The 23,362-nt window shown below is 44.8% G+C and overlaps 1 protein-coding gene across 1 annotated transcript in view; it reads left to right on the top strand.

The window, feature by feature from the left end:
* AASS (aminoadipate-semialdehyde synthase) overlaps positions 1 to 23,362 on the top strand; it is a 417,355-nt gene that overhangs the window by 206,440 nt on the left and 187,553 nt on the right. Inside the window, exon 9 of the mRNA XM_085654183.1 lies at positions 12,969 to 13,117. Coding sequence (XP_085510309.1) covers positions 12,969 to 13,117 — 149 coding nt within the window. The remainder of the gene's footprint in view (positions 1 to 12,968; positions 13,118 to 23,362) is intronic.

Below are 23,362 nucleotides of genomic sequence, written 5' to 3'. Positions count from 1 at the left end.
TCGGAAGATCAGGTAGCAACAATGTCACTGTGTGAGAGATCCATGCTATATCACCAATGGAGTCCTCTTTCTACCTTGACTCAACACTGGTGAGCTGCATGGTGATTAGCTGGAATTGGCGTTTTTTTTGAGGGAGGCCCTCTCGTTTTCTGACTCCATCCACCTCGCTCGACAAACAGTGTTGTCTTGCTATCATCTAGGCTGTCTAGCCCACTGCTGATCCACTCTCTGGAACTGTCTTCAAGGTAGGTGGTCGGCTCATTCTGAAGTTTCTGTATTAATGCTCTCCACCTTTATTGATTCCCATGCCATGCAGCCAGCTCCCGCCGCATTGTTTAGAGACAAAGATTGAATTCTCTTGTCGGAGAGAAGCCTACCATCAAAAAATAGTGTGAGATGAACTTTTTCAAGCCCAGTTCTTTAAACTCTCACCACCTTGGGCTTATTTGGGAATTAAGGATACACTTGTCAAGGGGCATTATATCCAGAAAATGTATGAATTCCAACTTTCAAATATCCATATGTGTGCACTTTCTCCAGCTGAAAGGAGTTTACTGTTTAATTGTAATGCATTATATATGTATATACAGTTTGCAATAATCCCCAATGCAATTGTATCTTCCAAATAAGTTTCTACAGAACAAAGGGGAACCTTCCCAAGAATGGGAAAAAAATAAAGAGGAACTTCTCACATACTTAACCACAATAGATGCACATAAGATGCCAGTGGAAAGAAAGAAATGCATGCTGTTGCATTTGCTGGGATCTGAAGGACAGGAGGTATTCAGATCCTTACCAAAAGTAGAAATGGCCAAGGACATATGGATCAGTTTGAGGAAGCAATGGCAAGACTAGAAGTTCGTTTCAAGCCTTCTATTAGTAAGACTTTAGAAAGATAAAAATTTTATACCAAGCATCAAAGAGAGAATAAGAGTTTTGATGAGTTTCTCACAGCCCTAAAAAGTCTGTCATGTTCATGCAGTTTTGGTGCCACTTTGATTAGATGATTTGAGACCAACTAATGGTCAATACCAATAACAAGCATATTCAAGCATTGCGCTGCATACCTGATGTTACATTGAACCATTGACGCCCAGCCACCGAATTAACAAGCATTGGCATAGCCAATAGGTCTCGCCTTTGGGACCTTAGAAGTGTTTAGCCATGCAACAGTTGATATTGTTGCACCAAGGATATTGTGCTGCATAACTAAATACTTACAAGTTCCCAAAAGCGAGACCTATTGGTTATGCCAATGCTTGTTTAAGCTTAGCTGCAGCTTGGGAGCAGTTCTTATCAAACCACCCCATTATAGGGCAGGTTTATTTAGGGATTGGGCAGGTTAATTGAAATCTAGTACATTCCAAAATCTTTTCTAATGCTTCAATTAACTGCTGTTCATGCGCTTGAGGATCTAAGCACAGAAAAAAATCATTTTTGTTAATAGCCAGGTGAACAATAAATTATTTAACGCATTACAAGAACTTACATGACTAAAATGACCGATTACGTCCCCATTACCCCACATAAACGTGGCTCAGCTATAGGGCATCTATTTATATTAAAATCACCGATCTAAATGATTTGAAGGGGGTTTAGGATGGTGATCAACCAGACACTCCATAGTTCTCCCAAGGTCCTCTACAACATTGGCTGGCTTCACAAAGTTATTGTTGTAATACTTTATTATCATTATATTACTACTGGTGTGACCTTGTACAACAAATATGTGAAATTAAGGTGAATTTATCCAGATTAATGTCAGAATGCCACCTTTTGCTCTACCCCTTATCGATCGAAACGCTGGAGTTTGAAAAGAGTGATAGCCGTTTAAGTTAATTGGTTCTTCCTCCCATGATTCTTGGAGACAGATAATGTGTGAATTTGCCAATTCTTTATACTAGTCTGTTATCCTTTTTATTATTATAGCCAGCTATGTTCCACGTATGAAATGAGGTTATTTTCTCCTGGACGAATCATATTTTCCTTTAAGTCAAGGAATCCTGGTTCACTCATTGTTACTTCAGGCCTCTGCAGCATCTCAAGTTCACCAACATTTAGCTTCACTGGGTGCTTTCCTAAGATATTCTTCTTGTCAATTACAGAATAGGCTACCTGCTTTGGAGATGTGAGTCAATCACAGCTGTCTAGATTCTCCAATGTGGCATATCTATTTCTAGTAGGAATGTCTACAGTTTCCCTTAATGGGAGCCTATTTGGACTGCCTATTTTATCTATTAGTTGCCTAAGAGTCATATATAAGTAAGAACAGGGAGGTTTGTAGAAAAAACTCAGCGGAACAATATAAATCTGGGAGGACAATGTGGGTGCCGAGGGGAGTTGACTTAGAAGGTCCCCCACCATTCATGAGTTTTCAAAATTAAGTACTATACAGTCATCCTCGATTGTTTTTGGCGTGGGACTCACCCGAGGAATTCTCCTGGCCATAATCAAATGGTCCTGGAACAAGTTGCGAGCTCTGGTAAACCTTGTGAGCCAGTGTCGCGCTTTATACATAAGTTGGCTGGTGGATTCTTGTTGATTTTCTCATAGGGCTGGGGCATTGACCATTATTAAAATGAGAGGGCATGCAGCTGGAGGTAGGGTTAGATAGTAAGATTTATGCTCCCTCCCGTTAATACCCACATATGTCAATTTTTTTCAAAGACATTTGGGTTCCACTCCCAAGAGGTCTACTTCTGCTACGCCCTCCCATGGGTTAGTACCTTGAGGCCCTGCATTCTCTACTGCTTCATTTAATAACCCCTCATTAGTGTTTTGTATTCTGTGTTGGTGTCGATCTATGATTTATGTTAGCTGGGCAAATCAGATCTGACCTGTTTTATCTCTAGGGGGCAAGTGATGCGAGCCTACGGGCAAGTCAGATCTGACCTGTTTTATCTCTAGGGGGCAAGTGATGGGAGCCTACCCTGGTGGGGTGATTCAGATTCGATTTTACAGGAGGCTGCATATATTGTATCGTGGGACCCTCTCCTCTGTACTGTCTTAATAGCTACCTATTCTTGCATCATCCACTCTATAGCGACCAGACGTGAAATAGGAGGTTGTAATAACTGAACAAAATTATCACACACTTTATCACATATTTCTGACCAGTTCATAGTTGAAAGGGATGGAGGTAATGAACCATTGAATTGATCTTGTGGATTAGTAATAGGTTGAGTCGATAATGTCTCTCGCTCTCTTTTTGAGGAGTTCAAAGGAAGATCTTTAGTAACACCTCTTTTCCTTTTAGCGGGTAGATCATTGATTGCACGGGTTAAGAGTCTAGCACTGGGCTGTGTACTAGTGGGTGACTCGGGAAGGAGATCTTTCAATCTCTCCTCTGATGTAATCACAGGCTGACCTACAGGATCAGACATCGCAGGCACCCATTGCTCGCCACTCCCACTTCCCAAGGAAAGCCTTCTTTCTGTCAGAGCCATCTCCTTTGCAATGGCTGTTGGTGCTTTGATTAAAAAAGAATCTAAAGATGTTATAGTTACCCCTCTGCCTGTGATGGATCTATCATCTTCGTTCCCATCTTGGCGCCATGATTGTTTTACAATTGAGTTCCAGGCATTAGAGGGGGGGACCCAGCCCAGCCTCCAATGGGCGTGGATGGGCCCATTCTTGGCACGGGTGTGTGCTGGGCACGTCCACCGCTGCAGGAGCAAATAGAAATCTATGTATTTCTGTACTTGAACAGACTGGTGAAGCAGGGTTTCCTATGCTTGGAACAATTACAGCACACCACTCTGCTCCAGCACGACTTTGGATTTACCATCCACATCCAGATGTCCCAGTAGCTGAACATCATAGGTGGGTGTTAGTCACATCCTGTAGGATGGCCTTTTCTCTTCCTTGAAAACATTCAGGATAGAAATCCGATGTTCCTGAATCATGTCTTTATTTCAGCAGGTCCTATGCCTGTCAAGCCCTATAGCCTCTGGTATCTTGTTGGTCTAGCATGCCAGTTGATGAATGGTTGCCCTTCAGTGGTGTCTGAGCATGTAGTGGCCCCAGCACCAGGAAAGCCTTTCATCTTGTTTTGAGCTGTTTCCAGTCTGTTCTCTCAGATCTGCAATGGTGGATCTGCTCTTCCAACCTAACTGTGGGTATCCCATTCAGATTCTTGGCCACAGGCTACAGTGTGTCTATCACCTGTTGCTGCCTCCTAATTAAGCAGGGGCACCCATTTGAGTGGTATGATGGTGTTGAATCTTTGGTCTATGTCCGATCAGTGGATACACTTAAATGTAATGGAGCTGCAGGAAATCTGCATGACCTTGAAGGCCATATCAAAGAGTGCCATCCAGATTTTATCAGACAACACAATCACAATTCACTATATCACCATATCTCAAGACGGAGCAGTGTGGGATGTTGAGAGGCCTTATACCTCTGACCATGGACTCTTCAGAGGGCCATCTTCCCAGTGGTAGCCCATCTTGTAGCTGAATGACCAGAGTTTCCTTTCACTGGTGGAGCACGATTAAAACTCCATGTCATGGTAATAGACATGATCTTATCCAGATTGAGTTACCCTAAAATATTTTCCATAGCCCACAACAAGAAATACTCCCAGTGCTGTTCACTATACTTCCCTCTAAATGGTTCCCTGAGACATGCCTTCAGAGTTGATTGGTCTTGGGGTCTGTTTTACCCATTCCTGCCTATATTGCTTCTGTCAAAAATCCTGTCGAAGACTCAGGACTACCTAGCTAAGCTAATCTTGATCGCCCCAGTTTTGTCATGGATAATTCTGTATGGCAATCTGTTGATGTAAGCTATTTAGTTAATATAATTATACAAGGGAGATTCAAGGTGATACAGCTCTTAACGACACAGTACACACAGTTATTCTGGCGTGTTAAATTAGTGCGGTGCTAAAAGCAAAAGGATGTCAACCCTGCACCCAATAAGGAACAAACAAGAAAATAAGTCTCCTAGCACACGCAAAATCATGTAAACAGTTTTTTTTGTATTCTTATTTTTCTTTTTATTTAATTTATTCTGCCAGCCAACATGTGTTTCATCAATGGGTGTGTCACCCTATGACTTCCTCAGGGCTGTAATCCGTCAGTAGCCTCTCAAGAATATCTAGAAAATAAGATATCCGTTAGTATCGGCGATCTCGTGGCGTCTCTTTTGCCAGGGTACGGACGCCAGAGGTTTCTGTACGCCGTCAACCCATGTGCAGGTCGGTTGTTCCCCAGCTATAATATCGGCGTATTAGTTTCTTCGCGAAGGAAACTTATTTTCATATTTAGTTATTAGTTGAGAGAGGTGGAATGCCTACTAAAATTTTTAATGCAATCCTTGTCAAGGTGATCCAGAAAATCACTAAATAATCAAGTGCTAACCCTGTAGTAGCTTGGCTCAAAAGCAGTCATGCTTAACTTACTGGCAATGTGTAAAGTATTTTAGCAGCACTCAAAACTGTAATAAAGTGAAAACATGACACAAATAAAATATAGTTAATTTTAATAAATAAAATGACACCAAAATGACAAAAACCCAATCAGCAGAACCGGAGTTATGAATTTATATTTGCAAAGCGCCAATTTTTTTTTTTTTGTTGGTCATGCTGATAATGTAGTCTTATTCATCCCGCTAAAGATTTTACCTTGTCTTAGTCCAACCATGTGTGGAGTTACAGTGGACCTTGGTGGTGACGGTTGGCGCTAGAGATCGTTGTCGGCGCCAGGAACAGGTTGGGCATCCCAGACAGTTGGTGTTCGGCACGAAGAGTCAGTTGTCACTCGAGCTGCTACTGTTACCTCTGTCGGACCTGACTCGGAGAGCAAGTTGTTGCTGGAGATTTACATTGGTGGGCATCATGGACAGTCATCGGGCGATGCAAGGATTATGTCTGCAGTTGCGAGGAGCTCAAAAACTTCTGTATCTTCACCTGGAGCTCATGACTTGTGATTTTGAGGCATGAGCAGTGCTCTCTGAGGCCAGCCAGTGCTCCAACACCTAGGGGGACGCCTCTTGGGGATCAGGACTCATCCAGCAGCAGGGCTCAGGCAGGTCCAGTTGGAGCTGCTCAGCCAGGTAGTTTCAGAGCAGTGCTCTGGAAACTTGCTGTGCCCCTCTGGCTCAAACAGGAGGTCAGCCAACTGTCACATCTGGGTTCAAGACAAGCAGGTCCAATCTTACTTTTACAGACAGCAAGGCAGTCCTTCTTCTGAATCTTTCACAGGTCCCGTATTGTTCTGATGTGAAGTTCTGAAGGGGCCACATTTATACCAGGTGCCTTTGTGCCTTTGTGTGGTTGAATTCCCTGACCTTCCCCAAAAACTGGTTCTGGTTAGTTCTTCCCCAGGGTTTGGCCCCAGACTGTCTAGTGTGGCAAACGTAAGGGTTGGCCTGATGTTAGATTTCCTGTGGGTGCTGCAGGTAGGGTCCTTTGAAGTGTTATCAGGGCAGGGCACATCTCCTCTCCAACCATCCTGTCAGGAAGACCCTCTCCCTCCACACCTAGGCCTCTCTTGTCCCTATGTCTGGAACACTAAAGGGGAGCCATTCACAGTCATGTGACTCAGGACACTGGCAGAAAGGCACATTTGGTTTAGACAGAAAAATGTCAACTTTCTGAAAGTGCCATTTTCTGAATGTTATCTTAAAATCTGACTTTACCATTAAAGAGTATTTTAAATTACAATCCATTTGAATGTGAACAGCATATCTCTATTGACCCAAACTGAAGTTCTCACTTATTTACTGTTATAATGTAACCCAGTGTTAGTCTATGAGAGAGACAGATTTGCAACAGTGAAACATGACTTTAGGAGTTTTTTTTCTACCAGACATGTAAAACTTAAAACACATGGATGAACGTTTAGGGCCTACCTTATGTGTTAATTATAAGTAGTAAAAAGGAAGGTTTAAACCTGGCAAAATGTTTATTTTGTAAGGTAGAAAGGGCAGTTTAAAACTGCAGAAAAGGCCAGAGAAATGATCTTTAGTGCTTCTTTAGTTGGTGACACAGTGAGTGCTGCTGCCCACTAGCAGCATTTAATTTACAGGCCCTGGGTACATGTAGTACCATATACAAGAGACCTATAAGTAAATGAAATGTACCAGTCAGGTGTGGAACAATTTCACAATTTTCCGAAGGACCAGCAGAGCACTTTACCACTGGGGACAGGGAAAAAGTGCACAGAGTCCTAAAAGACAACACAAACGTACAGCAAAGGAAGGCAACGTTCTGAGGAGACGTTGTAGAGAGGGCTAGGTCCAACAGTTAAGTTTCAGTAAGATGCGTTTGGGGCGCCTTATGATCCCTTACAGATGGGGAAGCAAGTTAAGAACAAGGAAACGTACTTTGATTGTGACAAATCACACCCTTATTGGATAATATGTGTGAATTGCCTATAAGTTGCAACTATGCAGGGAAACCGCCTGAATATGACATTCATTTGTAAATTAACCATACATATATAGGATGACCAGTGATTGTGTTCCAACTGAGTGCTCACAATAATCCCAATTTGTTTTATCAAAATGAAGTGAAAATATTTAAAACAGATCATCAGCACATTCACAGATTATTGCTTGCTTTATAGCAAGAGTTTTTGAGGCAATCTTTTATAAGTACCTACTCATATTCTGAGCTTATTTGCCAGAATGAGTTCCACAGTTAAGAAGATAATATTGATTACCCCATTTGTAATACTATCACAGTAAGAGTACTTCTAATAATTTCTCTCTGTTATATAGTGAGTGGGCTTTCTGGAGGTGTCCATGCTTTTGGTCCTATTAAATACTTTCTATGCCTTATCAGGATGATCTCAAGGACTTACAATTAGTAACACATACGTACAAACTTGCTTCCATACATAAAGAATATATATGTAAGAATAAAGAAACTAATCATGGACACATATCTAGGACTGACTGTAGGTTCAGTGAATACCACGAACAACAAATTCTGTACCAAAGTCTTCTAACTAGATAGAGTGTCAGACCTGGAAGAGAACAGAGTGGTTTTGGTGCAACTGGTGTGCCTAAGTGTCACGCGAGCAAAAGGTGAAGTGACATAAAAGGACCAAATAGGCTGAGCCTAGAATCTTTCAGCACTCTTAAGCAGTGTGTGGGATAAATTTGTAAATGAGGAGGCCATACCATGGTTAAACAGATGACTCTTCTGCATCGGTACTTAAGCATCATAGTTCAACCTGCCAAATAGAAAAATCTATGCAAACACCCACGGGGACAGGATTACTCTAAGCATGTGCTAGTCAAGAATACTGCTTCTGTGGAGTACATTCAAGCTGCGTTGAAGAGACTGGTCTTCCGTGAAGGGGAAACAAATGCCTTTTGTGGTGGCTCCTCACACTCCAACTAATTATTGCAAACGCCCTTGGCAGTGTGAGGGGTTTAGGTCAACACATTCCTGATCAGGATCTTCATTGAGCACAAGAGCCTCTTGAGTCAGTATGAGTTTTTCTCAGGATCAGGCAAAGTCAGGTAACCATACCCGCTGGTCTGCAGAGTAAAATGAAGGCAGTCCTCAACAGAGTAGGCAGCAAGGAAGAGAGGCATCATAAATCGGAAGCAGTGTGGGCCTGTTTTACTTGCCAATATAGAAGGCATTGGGGGGGGGGTGGCAGTGGAGGTGAGTGGGGACTCACTTCATACAGAACATTGTCTCAGCAGTCAGGGATGCAATGACTGGTACTTTGTTAGGGCTGTGCTGCATGATTTCCTCATTTAATCTTTGATGCTCATTACCACTGAACTTGATTTAGGACTCATTCATGTGATAAGGATGTAGGCGGCAAGAAGCTCCATCAGAAGACAAAGATAATTACCTTCAGTAATAACATGTTCATGTGTTGCTGTAGATACATGTGCTCTGTATACTCTTGCCATCTAGTGTTGGGCTCTGACGTTTGCAACTTGTTTCTCTTTGAAGAAGTTCTTTGAGTTATGAAGTATATGGTGGCTCCTCCTCATGTGGTATTGTGCATAGGCACTGACTCCATGTTAGATTGTTTGTTTCCGCCATCAGGTTCAGACATGACGACCGGAGCTCCTGGATCGAGGCATTCTTTTAGGCTTTCTCCGCCGTCCCTGGTCTTCATTTCAACACAGTTATAGGATAATACAATATATTACTGCCAACTCGCTGCCGAGACCTCTACGACACTGAGCATTAACATTCTCCACTGCTGGGCCTGGCATGGTCCCTCTGTGAGTCCCCAAGCTTCTACTTACCAATTCTCTCCCGAGGATGTATAGCCGATGATGGAAAGGACCTCGTTTCAAGTCTTCCTTCGTGGTAATGCGAAATACCCCTGGTCTGACCACCATCAGGTGTGTACATTTTGTCTGTCACCACAACATGATGACACCAAGTGTGAGGCCTCCCTGCATTCAAGTCAAAAAAGTCTTGGGGCCTGATTAGATCTTGGTGGATGGGATACTCCAGCTCAAACAAGACTGGTATCCCATCTGCCGTATTACAGTTTCATTATGCAACTTGTAATATGGTGGACAGGATATCCATCACTTTTGGGGTGGAGTATCCCATCTACCAAGATCGTAATGAGGCCTTTAGTCAACATAGGGACAGATGCTGGGCACATTATAAGATGTACATACACTCCAGAAGACGTCCTAGACATTTTCGGGAATGGAATCCCCATTGCCAAATACATCGAGGAAGCCAGCCCCTCAGACATTCTGCCCATCAACTGTTGCTCGAGGTGGCCTTCTCTTCCAGCGCCGACGAGGAGGAGGAACAATCCCAGCTCGAGGTTAACAGGATCATGCAGACGGACAATGTCCCAGGCTGTGAGTATAAGAAACTCTTACACCTTGCCTCTCAAGTGCCCTCGAGGTGAGGTGGAGCACCACGGCGGAGGGTGGGGCCACTAACCCCTCAAAGAGAAGGCAGCCCTCCAGGTTACAGGTTGACTTCATTTGAAGGCCACTGAGCCTATACCCCCGCATCCACAGGCTCTCATCCTACTCGACCGTCTGCCAAGACAAAGATTTTATCCTCCTCGGTGCTGAAGACCATGTCTGCATCGAAAATGCAGCAGGCCCCAAGACTCCACCAGCACTGAACTCTCACTCTGAGCTGACACCACACCCAGTGCTGAAGCAGCCGGTGCAGAGACCAATATCACTGCTGATGGTGCTTTCAAAGGACAAACCTTCTATGTCGAGAGCCACTGGCTCTGAAAGTCCTGATGATTTGGAACAACCAATCCTTGATAAGCTCCAAGCTGAAGTTAAAATCTTGACAATTGATATTCTGTCTTCATCTATGGACTGGGTGGATTATTATTAAACCACCACCCAAAGTGGCCGAAACCTTACCACATATGCAGAAGCCAACTTTCGAGGAGGATTTGGCCTATGTTCAATAATCGACTCATAAGTAGGAAAAGAAGTGCAAAGACAAGGGCAAAAGCCCAATCCACTTTGCCCCTTTCACTCCTTCTCCACCATCACTGCCCCTCCTTCTCCTTCTCCACCACCTCCTCCTTCTCCTCTCCCACCCCTTCCACCTCCAGACACACTACCAAGAGCATGTACACCTCTGGGTTCACTTCAATCCTTGGATGAAATGCACAGTCGCTATCACCACGCGGACTCATACAACACTTAAGGGGAACCATGGTACGGGAGTAACCCCTGGAAAGACTACACTATAGACCCATATATCACAATAATGCCTCTGTGGTTTCTGGGAGCAGGGGGAATGAGAGAGAAGGGAGGCTTGGTTGCATCTGCATTCTCCCAAATATTAATACCACACAAAGCAAACATAGCTCTGTAGAGGTTCAGTGCTAGTGCCTCTATGTTCCTGATTCGGGCAAATGCCCTATGCCTGTTGGTACCAAAACGTCCCTAGTGTCAGAGAATGCACCTTTGGAATATTCCTTAAAAATATACCAGATAACCTCAATCACCCCTGCATATTATGCTTCATCAATGATCATCCCATACTTGCCGAAGAATCCTCTAATGGCAGGTGGGCCCTCAGTTGTGTTAAAGGTACTTGCAGAGTTATGGGATTTAGGATCCAGACAAAGAACAGACATAAAACTCTTGGTCACCTGCACAAAGCAACTAACCTTTTTTTTTAAATGTGGTGGTGATGAGTTGGTTAAAACTTAAACGAGGATGCAAATGAAAGTGTTATTGCTCCAGCATCCAACAAGTCAACATGTTTCAGATTTGTGATCTATAAAGGTCCATGACTTCTATTTCCCTACATGTAGTCCCTGACTTCATGCATGCACATCCAGCAATCACACATTCAATACCAATGTTCTGTTTATGCTGGCGAGCGAAGAATTCACTTCTCAAATGGTGTTCATGAGGTCCTGCACATATACAAAAAAAGAAAATACATTTTATGAAATTTCATGACATATTGACACAGAACGATGATGACCATACAAAACGACACTAGGAACATACACATATAGAAAGGACATCAGTGCTCCCAGAGGTAGCATGCTGTGCCGACTGTGTGTGCACTGCAAACATTTTGTGCATACCTTTGTCACATAACACTGTGTTCCTTGCAAACCACTTGTGCTGAGAAAAATAAGTTTCCCAATCCAGTCTGGTGCCCGAAGGACATTCTTAAAGTGAGAAATCTGTGAGAAGATAGACCAGGGATACTGTTACCGAGGGCAAGTAACTTTTTATTCCGGAATGCCTTTATGGGAAGAAAGGATACATGCAGCCCTTATGGTTATCGCTTACAATAAATAAGATAAGGACATCTGGGTTGAATGTATCATCATTCAATAATGTATTTGGCAATTACTAGAAGCCATTAAACCACTGCTGCAAATATCATATAATTTGTGGTGCATTGTTAGATGATCACCTTTCTGGCTATTTGATGTTATTTTACATTTAGTTCATACCAATTTAATGTGGAGACCTAACAGTTTTAAATATAACTGGCTTTAATACACGCTCTGTTTAGATTTTTGTGTGTGATGGCATGGCTCAGCCTCTGTGCACATTCCTGGACCAGAGTCCTTTTGCCGTTGTCTGTGATTTTTATAAGGAAAACGTACACCCTGTAGTACATTATAAGGATCTAGTAAGTCACCGAGAATTTCCATAACCTTATAGAGGAACGAGACTGAAGGCCGAGGTCCATTATTAGGTTATATAACTCCGAGGTGAATTGAAAACTCCTTATCATGTACGCCAGGGGGTACTTTATCCCATAAAATTCATTGTTACACCATCACCTTTCATACAAAATGCTTAAAACCTTGGTGTGTGGCTCTTTCATATGAAAGAGCAAGAATGTTTGCAAACAAGAACAATAAAAATAAAACCTCTATGCAAACTTAAACACATCAAATACATGTTGGATATTTGTTGCAAATATTAGAAACACTTCAATACAAGTCCGTTTTTTAATTTTAAAAACAAGCTGCAGTAGCTTGGAACATGTTGAAACATGCAGAATGATGCTAGCTTTTCTCTAGCTAAAGAGTGCAAAAATAAGCATATTCTCTATGCTTGTCATTTTAAGCTATTAAAATAGAGCAGAAGAAAGAAAAGCAACGTTCCGAGTCTTGCTTTAAACAGCTGCTTTAATTATGATCCTTGACTAGACCTACCTTTCAAACTGGCTGCTGGCACTGTCAGCAGGCATTGTGACGTGAGAAATCAACTGTAATAACCTTAACGTAGTCGAGTTCTGATTTCTTTTCTTTATAATAGGTGACTTGGTTCGTCACAAGTCAGCAATTATAAAGAAATTGGGATTTCCGTATCCTTTATGTATATGTGTGTGTGCGTGTGTGTGTGTGTGTATAAATATATATATATATATATTATTCACCACTTCTTGTTTGTCGTTTGACAAAATAAAGATTATTGAATATCACCTATAAGATCTAGGGCTGTAGGAACATGTTTGAGGGAGCCTCCTGTCTGATTCTAAGCCGTTGTGCTTTACTTTACAGATTGCACCATATACTACATGTTTGATTAATGGAATATACTGGGACCCTCACACTCCTCGTTTGCTGACTCGTTGGGATGCTCAGAAGTTGCTCGCTCCGCTCAAGCCCTCTCCTGCTGCTACCGAAGGGTGCCCAGAATTGCCACACAAGTAAGACCCCATTGCTGCACGTTTGTTAAAACATACACCATACCTGACTCTGTTTTCCCTTGGCTAAAATAAATATTCCATTTGTTGATATTATCCAAATGGAGATATCCTCATGTCAATCATCTACTCACTTTTTTGCTCACAGAACAGTACTTAAAACATTGTAGACCGTGCGTGTTGCACACAACTGTGTAAGAAAGAAGGTCTCTCTTCTTGCTGTAATTACTATTTTCACCTAGTCCTTTTTATTATCAAAGAATACATTTATTCCTATTAAGTTGCATGAGAAGCGGTAAATATTGAGAACACCCTTCCTGTTTGTTCGGACCACTGCATCATTGTGTTCCATATCAACCAAATGGAACAACACCCCATTTGCACGCAAAAAGCCAAACAATGGTCTCGCACAATAAGTCAGATTCTCCTGTATGATCTGGAACACAGAATGATGTGTTTGCTTACACCTCCAACAGACAACGTCTTAACAGATGATCTTACATCCCGCTACAACTCGACAATGTCCTCCATCAACAAAACCCTCCTCATCCCACCTTCATCAGCTAAGAATGAAACACAGAAAATATAAAAAACACATTTTAAAAGAAAAAGCCACATTCTTCCGCAGAGCACTGAATAAAGCAAAAAAAGCCCCAAAGAACTTTTCAATATCAATAAACAGCAAACTTTAAACCAGCTAAACAATATCCCCATGCCTCCAAAGAAGATTGTGACAAAATTGCGAAATTCTTCAATGATAAAATTACAAAGATCAAACTCTCTTTAGACAGCTGCTTCTCCATCCACTGGAAACTCTCCCCTCAGAATGGAGAGAAGCAACTCCGCTTGGCGTTTGCCGAACTGCCAAAGTTCGGCCACCCAACCTCAGTCCTCTGGATCCAATTTAGATCCAGGATAACCCTCAACTCACAGGACCTGGAGGACATTCTACTCGCTCACGGAGGTGGACATCTCAAAGGTGATCGCAAATCCCAAACTTGCCGCTCACCTCTTCTGGCCTCCCCTGCAACGAGCCTCAACTGGGCCCAAGCACCTCTCTGGACTAAAATAATAAATAGCTTCCTGAGCAGTGGGGTGATGCCCGACTGTCTCAAATCAGTTCTAGTCACTCCTTTGCTAAAGAAACAAGGTGCTGACCTAGATGACCTTAACAATATTTCATGCCGGTCTCCAACCTTCCCTTCCTAGCTAAAATACGTGAGAAATGCGTTCTCACCCAACTCATCGACTCCACAATCTTCTCTCCTCACTCAAGTCGGGTTTTATAGAAGGTTGTAGCACGGAAACAGACAACATACACAAGTCACTGGACACTGACAAATACTACCTACTCATCCTACTAGACCTATCAGCGGCCTTTGAAATGGTCACCTGGAAGATGCGTCTAGAATCCCTCCAAAAGTGGATCGGAGTGAATGGCCTGGTGTTGAAATGGTTCACTTCATATGCGATCCCAACAAATAAAAACAAGCAACTCCACCTCAAACTCATCCACCAAAACCTGGGGTGACGCCTAAGGCTCAGTCCTCTCGCCTACACTCTTCAACATGTATATGAAACCCCTCACTACTATACTTAAACAAGCAAGCACTTCTATGCAGATAATATCCAGCTTTACTTAGAAATATCCTCACTGGAATACCTGCGACTAAACACTGCTCTCATAAGGTCCAAAACTGGCTGTCACACAACCACCTAAAACTAAACCAAGAGGGAAATCCTGCTCTTGCCAAAAATAGTCAAGCCACTCAGATCCAAGAGCGGATAAACACTATTGACACTCTGAATTGCAAATTGACACTATCTGAATCCGTAAAATCTCTGGGAATCACCCTGGACCGAAGTCCGAGCATAAAACAACACATAAACAACATAGCTCAGAGTGCATTCTACAGCTTAAAACTCCTATGCAAATTCAAGCCCTTCCTCCCCACCCCCTCCCCCAAACAACCTAAAAACTCCCACACAAGCGATGGTACTGTCTAGATTGGACTTTGGGAACACCACCCTCACTGGCACTAAAAAGTCTCACCTAGTCCCCCTAAGAGCCATACTAAATGCAGCAGCTACGGAGTAACAAGACACAATCACATCTACCCATCCCTGAAAAATCTCAAGTGTCTCCTGATCGAAGGATACTGCTCCTTCAAAACGGCCTACCTCACTCATAAAGTCCTACATACCGGGAAACCAGCCAAACCTTGCATCCAAACTCTCAAAGGCAGGCGAAACAAGAAATCTAAGAAGCACCAACACTCTTCTTCTCATCCCACCAAAAAGCACAAACAAAAATGCCTTGCAAGCTCCTTTCTGGGCAATACCCCCAAAATCTGGAACTCCCTCCCAGTCCATATAAGGAGGAGCCCTTCCTTTATGAGCTTCAAAAGACTAAAGATTTTCTCCTTGATCAATACCTCAACCCTCCGGACTCAAATCACATAGCTCACAACTCAACTCTTTTCCCCATATTATCAATTGTACTGACCCGACCATCAACAAGTCTGTAGTTTTCGTAGCTTATGCCTCTTTTACACTGCTTTGATTATGTATGTGAAGCACTCTGATACCCCTGGGTCTTGCCAATGCTATATCAAACTCTTTAAACACCCAAACAAAATCCCACTGTTTGTCCTTTTTCCAATGGATTTGTTTATTTTGTAAAATGATTCCATAGTTCTGTAGTAGGGGATCTCTGTGTATAGTCATAATCTATGAATAGTCCCGCCCATGTGTGGGGACCCCAGAGCAATCAAAATATCTCTTAAGCTGTCCTGCATTTGCAAACCTGCAAAGACACTTAAGAGACAGACAAAATAATACAGCCTAATAACAATATGGCTGCACTGGCCAGCACTTCATCTGAAGTGAACACAAAAGCCAAAATAAAGTTTAAATGTAATTTTTATTCACATCTGACATGTTCCTTTATTGTATCACACTCCCTTCACCAAAATCCCTTTAAACAATAGAGAGGATGGGGTGGACAGACAAGCCCTATAGGCTGTCATTATGTGTCTGCTAAAAGGATACCGTGCCTTTAAGGAACTCTCCAGAGACCCCAGGTATCCTAGGATGCACAGCCAAAGCAAGTTACTTTCAGTTCTTTTTTCCGGATCCTGCTAGCAGGACCCGGGAGCATTGAGCTCTACCCTTTTGGGTGGATTTTTTTAACTAAAATTGGTTTTTTGAAGATAAAAGTTTGTTCATTCGACGTCTAGAGCCTTTCTCTGCTGCATCCTGTAGTTTGGTGCAGTTTGACCCACTCTATTTTATTAACATGGCTTTATTTGATAAATGCCCTGAGTGTGGGAGGAAAATGGCCAAGACGGACCCACATGATGTCTGTATTCTCTGCTTATCATCTTCACATGTCCCTGCTACATGTGACATCTGCAAGACCTTCTCCAAGAGGACCCTGAGGGACAGGAAGAAGATTCGCCTTCAGGGACAGGAGAAGCAGAGAACAGGTGGGACTTCTGGGCATGGAGGATCTCCTTCCCCATCCTCTGCCCATGCTTCAGCCACTGGAGGGACCTCCGGGCAGGAAAAGGAGCAGAAACGACGCCTACCGGCTGGAAGATCCCGTTCGACGTCGAGGACGACGACGCCGATGGCGAAAGGTACAGCACCGGTGTGTTCGCCGTCGATCCAGGGCTCTGGATCTCGGCGTCCTCGACGATCGACGTCGAGAGAGGGGCCGGCGAGACCTAGGACTAGGTCGCCGCCGAAGACTTCACAGTCGACGTCGACACACCATCGACGTCGTACTGCGCCCCGCAGACAGCGCCGCTCGCCGTCGAGGCGACCCCGCTCGTCTCATTCGCAGTCGACTCATAGATCGACGTCGACGACATCGACGCCGAGACACCGGCGAAGGCCGTCGAGACGAAGGAGATTGCCGTCGAGGCGAAGGAGATCGCCGTTGAGGCGACATCGCTCACCGTCGACGTCGAGAGGCTCGACGTCGAGACGAAGGCCCTCGACGTCGAGGAAAGACAGGGGACGCCGTTCAACGTCAAGGGGACGCAGTTTGCGTTCAACGGCGAGGAGAAGCCGTACGAGGTCGACGCACAGTTCGACATCGAGGACGAGATCACCTGGTAACACTTCTTTGGTGATTACGATATCCAGTCGTGGATCTAGGAGAGGAGGACGCTCTCCCTCGTTCACTTCAGCCTCTTCACGGGGTAGACCCGCAAAGAAGAGAAAGGTGGACGGAAGTCCGGACAGAGCTAGTCCGGGTTCTCCTGCAAGGGGTGATGGACGGAGAGAGTCCCCAATGGACCCCCTGCCACTGCCTCAGCCGGAACCGCAGCCTCTCCCTCAGCCGCGGCCTCAGAAGACTCCTACGCCTCCTCCTCCTCCACCTGACCCCCGGCCCCCAGTGGCGCCTCCTAAACCGCCTCCGGTGCCACAGCTCCCGCCTTCTCCTCGGCTACAGTGGCTCCTAAGACCCCACGCAGACTGAGATCACGTTCTAGATCTCGCCGGAGGTCACGGAGCAGACACAGATCGTCCACTCACACAAGGCATGGACGACGGAGGTATAGATCTCGATCCAGAGGCACGAGGTATACGGACTCTTCTGGCACTGGACGGCTTTCCCCCACGTTATCGGAAACACCGCCTACTAGAATCTCGCCAGTGGATGATATTGCCACTTTCCAAGATGTACTGAGAGGGGCGGCAAAATTGGGAATCTCAGTGACAGTACCAGTTCCCCCTACCTCTGTGATATTCGAGACATTACACAAGGCGCATCTATCACGCCCCCTCCTCCCTTTGGTTCCAGGTCTGGAGGAACCAGCCATGGAGGTCTTCTTGACACCAGCCGTGGTGAAGTCTGCTCCCTCAAGGTTGCAGAAGAAGTACAGGGCCCCTGATTCGGACCCGGCGTTCCTCAGGGTGGACCCTACCCCGGACTCTGTCATTGTGGTTGCGGCTAGGAAACAGCATTCCACGTCGCCCTCTTCAACAGCTCCTCCGGATAAGGAGAGTCGCAAGATGGACTCCTTGGGGAGGAGGCTGTGCTCTACGTCGGCCACGACTACGAAGGCTGCTAGCGCCTCCGCTCTGCTGAGTCGCTATGACCGATCATTATGGGACTCCCTGCAACAGTTTGCTGACTCCCTGCCTAGGGATAAACGGGAAGACTTCCAGGAGGTGTTGAATGAGGGCATGATGGTCTCCAACCAGATCATCAGTGCAGCGGGGGATGTGTCATTGCTGGCGGCCCATGGGTACTGTCATGGAGTACACATGAGGAGACATTCCTGGCTGAGACTTACCTCTCTAAAGCCTGAAGCGCAGTAAAAGATTGCTAACTTACCTTTCTCTGGCACGACGTTGTTCGGGTCTCATGCGGATGACGAAATGGCCCGCATGAAGGCCGAAGCAGAAACCCTGAAGGCCGTAGGGTTGGAAAAACCCAAGGAACAGAAGAGATCATTCCGTTCCTATGGCAGGCGTTATTCTAAACAACGCGGCCAGGGGCGTCAGTCTGGTCAACAACACCAGCAACAACAACAGTTCCCGAGGCAGTCCTTTCAAAAGCGCCAGAGGGGCAGAGGACAGCATCAATCCTCGTCGGGGAACAAAGGCCCGGCCGGGTCGAAGCCCTGAAAGGTCACTTCCCCCTCATCCGTTACCCGCTCCGGTGGGGGGGAAGTATTCAATACTACCTGGCAGAGTGGAGAACAATAACTCAGGACAAGTGGGTGCTGAATATTGTTTGCAATGGGTACAGTCTTCGTTTCACCAGCCCGCCTCCACAGATCCCACCAGTGCGCTATCCCTACATGGTGCGAGAGCTCCAGTGGGAGGCGGACGTTCTGTTAAAAAAGAAGGCGATAGAGACTGTTCCTTTGAGGCACAAAGGAAAAGGTCTTTACTCAAGGTTCTTTCTCATCAGAAAAAAGGACAAGAACGAGTTCAGGCCTATTCTAGATCTGCGTCAAGCAAACAAGTGGATCTGCAGAGAAAAGTTCCGTTTGTTGTCGCTGCATCAGATTTACCCTCAGTTGCATCGAGGAGACTGGCTGTGCGCCATAGATCTGCAGGACGCTTACTTTCATGTGCCGATCGCACAAAAGCATCGCAAGTTCCTGAGGTTTCTGGTAGGCAACAACCATTACCAGTATACAGTACTCCCGTTTGGTCTGAAGTCTGCACCAAGGACGTTCTCCAAGTGCATGGCAGTGGTGGCAGCACACTTGCGGAAGAACAAAGTGTTTGTGTATCCATACCTGGACGATTGGCTGATCAAAGCTTCCACGTACCAGGAAGCCCAGTGTCATTTCAACAGGACAGCTGCCTTGCTTCATCGCCTGGGACTGCACTTCAACATGACGAAGTCGGTGCCGATCCCTGTGCAGTGTCTCCAGTACTTGGGGGCCTCAGTCAATACTTTGAACGCAAGCGTGTGTCCTTCGGAGGAGAGACGCTTATCTATCCGTTGGAAGGCCCTGCACCTCCTCTCAGCCCACTCTCCTGCAGTGAGGACGGTGTCCTCTTTACTGGGGTCGATGGCTTCATGCATCTTTCTCACCCCCAATGCACGTCTGCATATTAGGCCTCTGCAGGAATGTCTGGAGGATCAATGGGACCAGTGGCGGGGGCATTGGGAGGACAAGATTCATCTGTCCCAACACGCTCTACAGTCTCTGAAATGGTGGTGCTCCTCAGAGAATGTCTGCAAGGGGACTCCCTTTCACAAGGATATTCCGGTCCAGACCATAGTGACCGATGCGTCTCTCCAGGGCTGGGGAGCGCATTCGGGCCCTCTTCAGATTCAGGGGATATGGTCACAGACGGAGATGACTTACCACATCAACTTTTTGGAACTCAGAGCAGTACACTTGGCCCTGAAGGCGTTCCATCCCTCCTTCAAGACGAACTCCCTGCTAGTTCAGACGGACAATACTACTACCATGTATTACCTCAACAAGCAGGGGGCTCCCGTTCACGCACGCTGTCTCGGGAGGCACAGACGATCTGGAATTGGCTGGTGGCCAGGAACCTAACGATCACGGCAACCCATCTGCCGGGAGTGCAGAATGCCCAAGCCGATGCGCTCAGCAGGCTCGTTCAAGAAAATCACGAGTGGGTGCTAAACGATGACGTGCTAAGAGACGTCTTCGCAGAGTGGGGCACTCCGGATATCGATCTGTTCGCTACGGCAGAAAACAGCATATGCCGCGACTTCGCGTCCAGGTACTACCAACCAGGGACGCTGGGGAATGCATTATGGATCAGCTGGTCGAACAGCTTTCTCTACGCCTTTCCACCCATTCCCCTGATTCCGGCGGTGCTGATCAAGCTGTCGCATTCCAGAGCCAGGATGATCCTGATTGCTCCGGAGTGGACGAGGCAATGGTGGTTCACCGACCTTCTTCACCGGTCTGTTCTACCACACCGGCGCCTGCCGTGTCGGCCGGACCTTCTCACGAAATTCAGAGGACAGATGGTTCACCCCAATCTCTCGTCCTTGAGTTTGGCAGCATGGCTCCTGAGCTAGTACAGTATGGACACTTGAACCTACCTCAGGACTGTATGGAGATCTTGAAAGAGGCGAAGAGACCGTCTACGAGGACTTCTTACGCCTATAAGTGGAAGAGATTCTGCTTATGGTGCACGGCAAAGGACATTGACCCTACATCCTGTAAAGAAGATGTTATTCTGCCTTATCTGCTGCAGTTAGCTCAATCTGGGCTTAACTTTCAGTCTATTAAAGTTCATCTCGCAGCTTTGACTGCGTATAGAAAGGGCCCTTCCCAAACCTAATTTTTTCAAATCCCTGTGATTAAAGATTTTTTGGAGGGTTTGCGTAAGGTGTTTCCCCCTGTTAGACGACCTTCTCCACCATGGGAATTGAACGTGGTGGTGTCCAGATTAATGAGGGAGCCTTTTGAGCCTATTCATAAGGCTTCTTTGCAGCATTTGTCCTGGAAGGCTGCCTTCCTTGTGGCCATTACATCGGCCAGGAGAGTAAGTGAGATTCAGGCTCTGTGTTGTCAAGAGCCGTATACTGTATTCCATGCTTCTAAAGTGGTAATGCGTACTCATCCTAAGTTTTTACCTAAAGTGATATCTGATTTCCATGTAAGTCAAATGATAACTTTGCCTACATTTTTTCAGCATCCCTCCTCTCCGGCGGAGAGGTCTCTGCATTCACTAGATGTGCGTAGAGTGTGGAAAGTCTATCTAGATAAGACAAAAGGCATCCGCAGGTCGGATCAACTGTTTGTAAATTATGGTTCGGTAAGAACTGGTCTAGCTACCTCGAAACAGTCCATCTCCAGATGGATTGTGTCCTGTATTCAGCTCTGTTATCAGAAAGCTAATAAGACGTTAGGGGGTAAGCCTACAGCGCATTCGACTAGGGGCAAAGCAGCGACTACAGCTTTGCTTAGGAATGTTCCTATCGCTGACATTTGTAAGGCTGCCACCTGGAAGTCGGTCCATACGTTTACAAAGCATTACTGCCTGGACTCTGATGCTAGGGCAGATGCGCAGGTTGGACAGGCTTCGCTGAGGAATTTGTTTGCACAGTAATTTGTTGGTGTTCGGTTTTTACTCCACCGCTGTTTTTTGGTTGGGATGGGCTTGCCATTCTATTCATAGATTATGACTATACACAGAGATCCCCTACTACAGAAGGAGTAGTTTATTACCTGTAACTCCAGTTCTGTAGTAGGGGTATCTCTGTTATAGTCATAAGCGACCCTCCCTCCTCCCCGGTGGAGTAAACTGACAGTATCAGGCCTGTTGTTATACACCTTCAAAAAGAACTGAAAGTAACTTGCTTTGGCTGTGCATCCTGGGATACCGGGGGTCTCTGGAGAGTTCCTTAAAGGCACGGTATCCTTTTAGCAGACACATAATGACAGCCTATAGGGCTTGTCTGTCCACCCCTTCCTCTCTATTGTTTAAAGGGATTTTGGTGAAGGGAGTGTGATACAATAAAGGAACATGTCAGATGTGAATAAAAATGACATTTAAACTTTATTTTGGCTTTTGTGTTCACTTCAGATGAAGTGCTGGCCAGTGCAGCCATATTGTTATTAGGCTGTATTATTTTGTCTGTCTCTTAAGTGTCTTTGCAGGTTTGCAAATGCAGGACAGCTTAAGAGATATTTTGATTTCTCCGGGGTCCCCGCACATGGGCGGGACTATTCATAGATTATGACTATAACAGAGATACCCCTACTACAGAACTGGAGTTACAGGTAAGAAACAACTCCTTACATGATATGTTCCTATTTGTTGTTTACCTGTCTGTATCTTATAAATAAGACTAATAACCTGTGTTTTAAATAGATTTCTACCGCTTATATTTTATATCTCGTAGTGCCAGTTACAGTTCTCATTTTATTGACACTCCGACCCTAATCTAGCTGCAACCAACAGACTAGCTGTCTTGGATTCAAACATGTCAATCAGAATACTCACCAAGCTCTATAGAGGTGCATTTACCCACAGAGTTATTGTACTCATGTTTACTTTTTTTTTTTACTTTCAAAACTTTAACTTCATTTGCATATGATTATAAATAAGAACAAGCATTGGCAAAGCCAGTATGTCTCTCCTTTGTGACCTATCGCTTTGCCAGTATATTTTAGCAATGCTGTATCGCATGGCTAAAGAAGAATAAACATTTTTAAAAGGCCTATGATGCAGCAGCCTGTATAATATTTTAGGGTATACGCATCACAAAATGAGGATTGGTCCAAGTTGGATCGGTAAATAAAAATAAAACCACCAAAAAATGTGTGTGTGTATATATCTACATATATATCTATATCTATATTCACTTAAAAAACCATAGGTTTCACACGTTATAGTTAGCTGGACATTTCACTCGTGAAAAACCATTGAAATTCCCCCGTTATAGTTAGTGCAGGCAACTATAACTCACGTGACCGCAATCCTCTGCTGATGACGTCAGATATTACATCACTGTATTTAGACACTTATTTACCCATGTCTTCTTCCATTAATTTTTAGCTATACATATATTACAAATATTTTTCTTTCAGAAAGACACATATGTCATCAGTGATGTAATATCTGACGTCATCAGCAGAGGATTGCGGTCACGTGAGTTATAGTTGCCTGCACTAACTATAACGGGGGAATTTCAATGGTTTTTCACGAGTGAAATGTCCAGCTAACTATAACATGTGTGAAACCTATGGTTTTTTAAGTGAATTTGCAAGGTTTTTTAAA

Source organism: Triturus cristatus, chromosome 4_1 (genome assembly GCF_964204655.1).
Source record: "Triturus cristatus chromosome 4_1, aTriCri1.1, whole genome shotgun sequence".
Classification (NCBI taxonomy): domain Eukaryota; kingdom Metazoa; phylum Chordata; class Amphibia; order Caudata; family Salamandridae; genus Triturus; species Triturus cristatus.
Note: the sequence above shows the minus strand (reverse complement) of the source record. Positions and strands in the feature narration are given on the sequence as shown.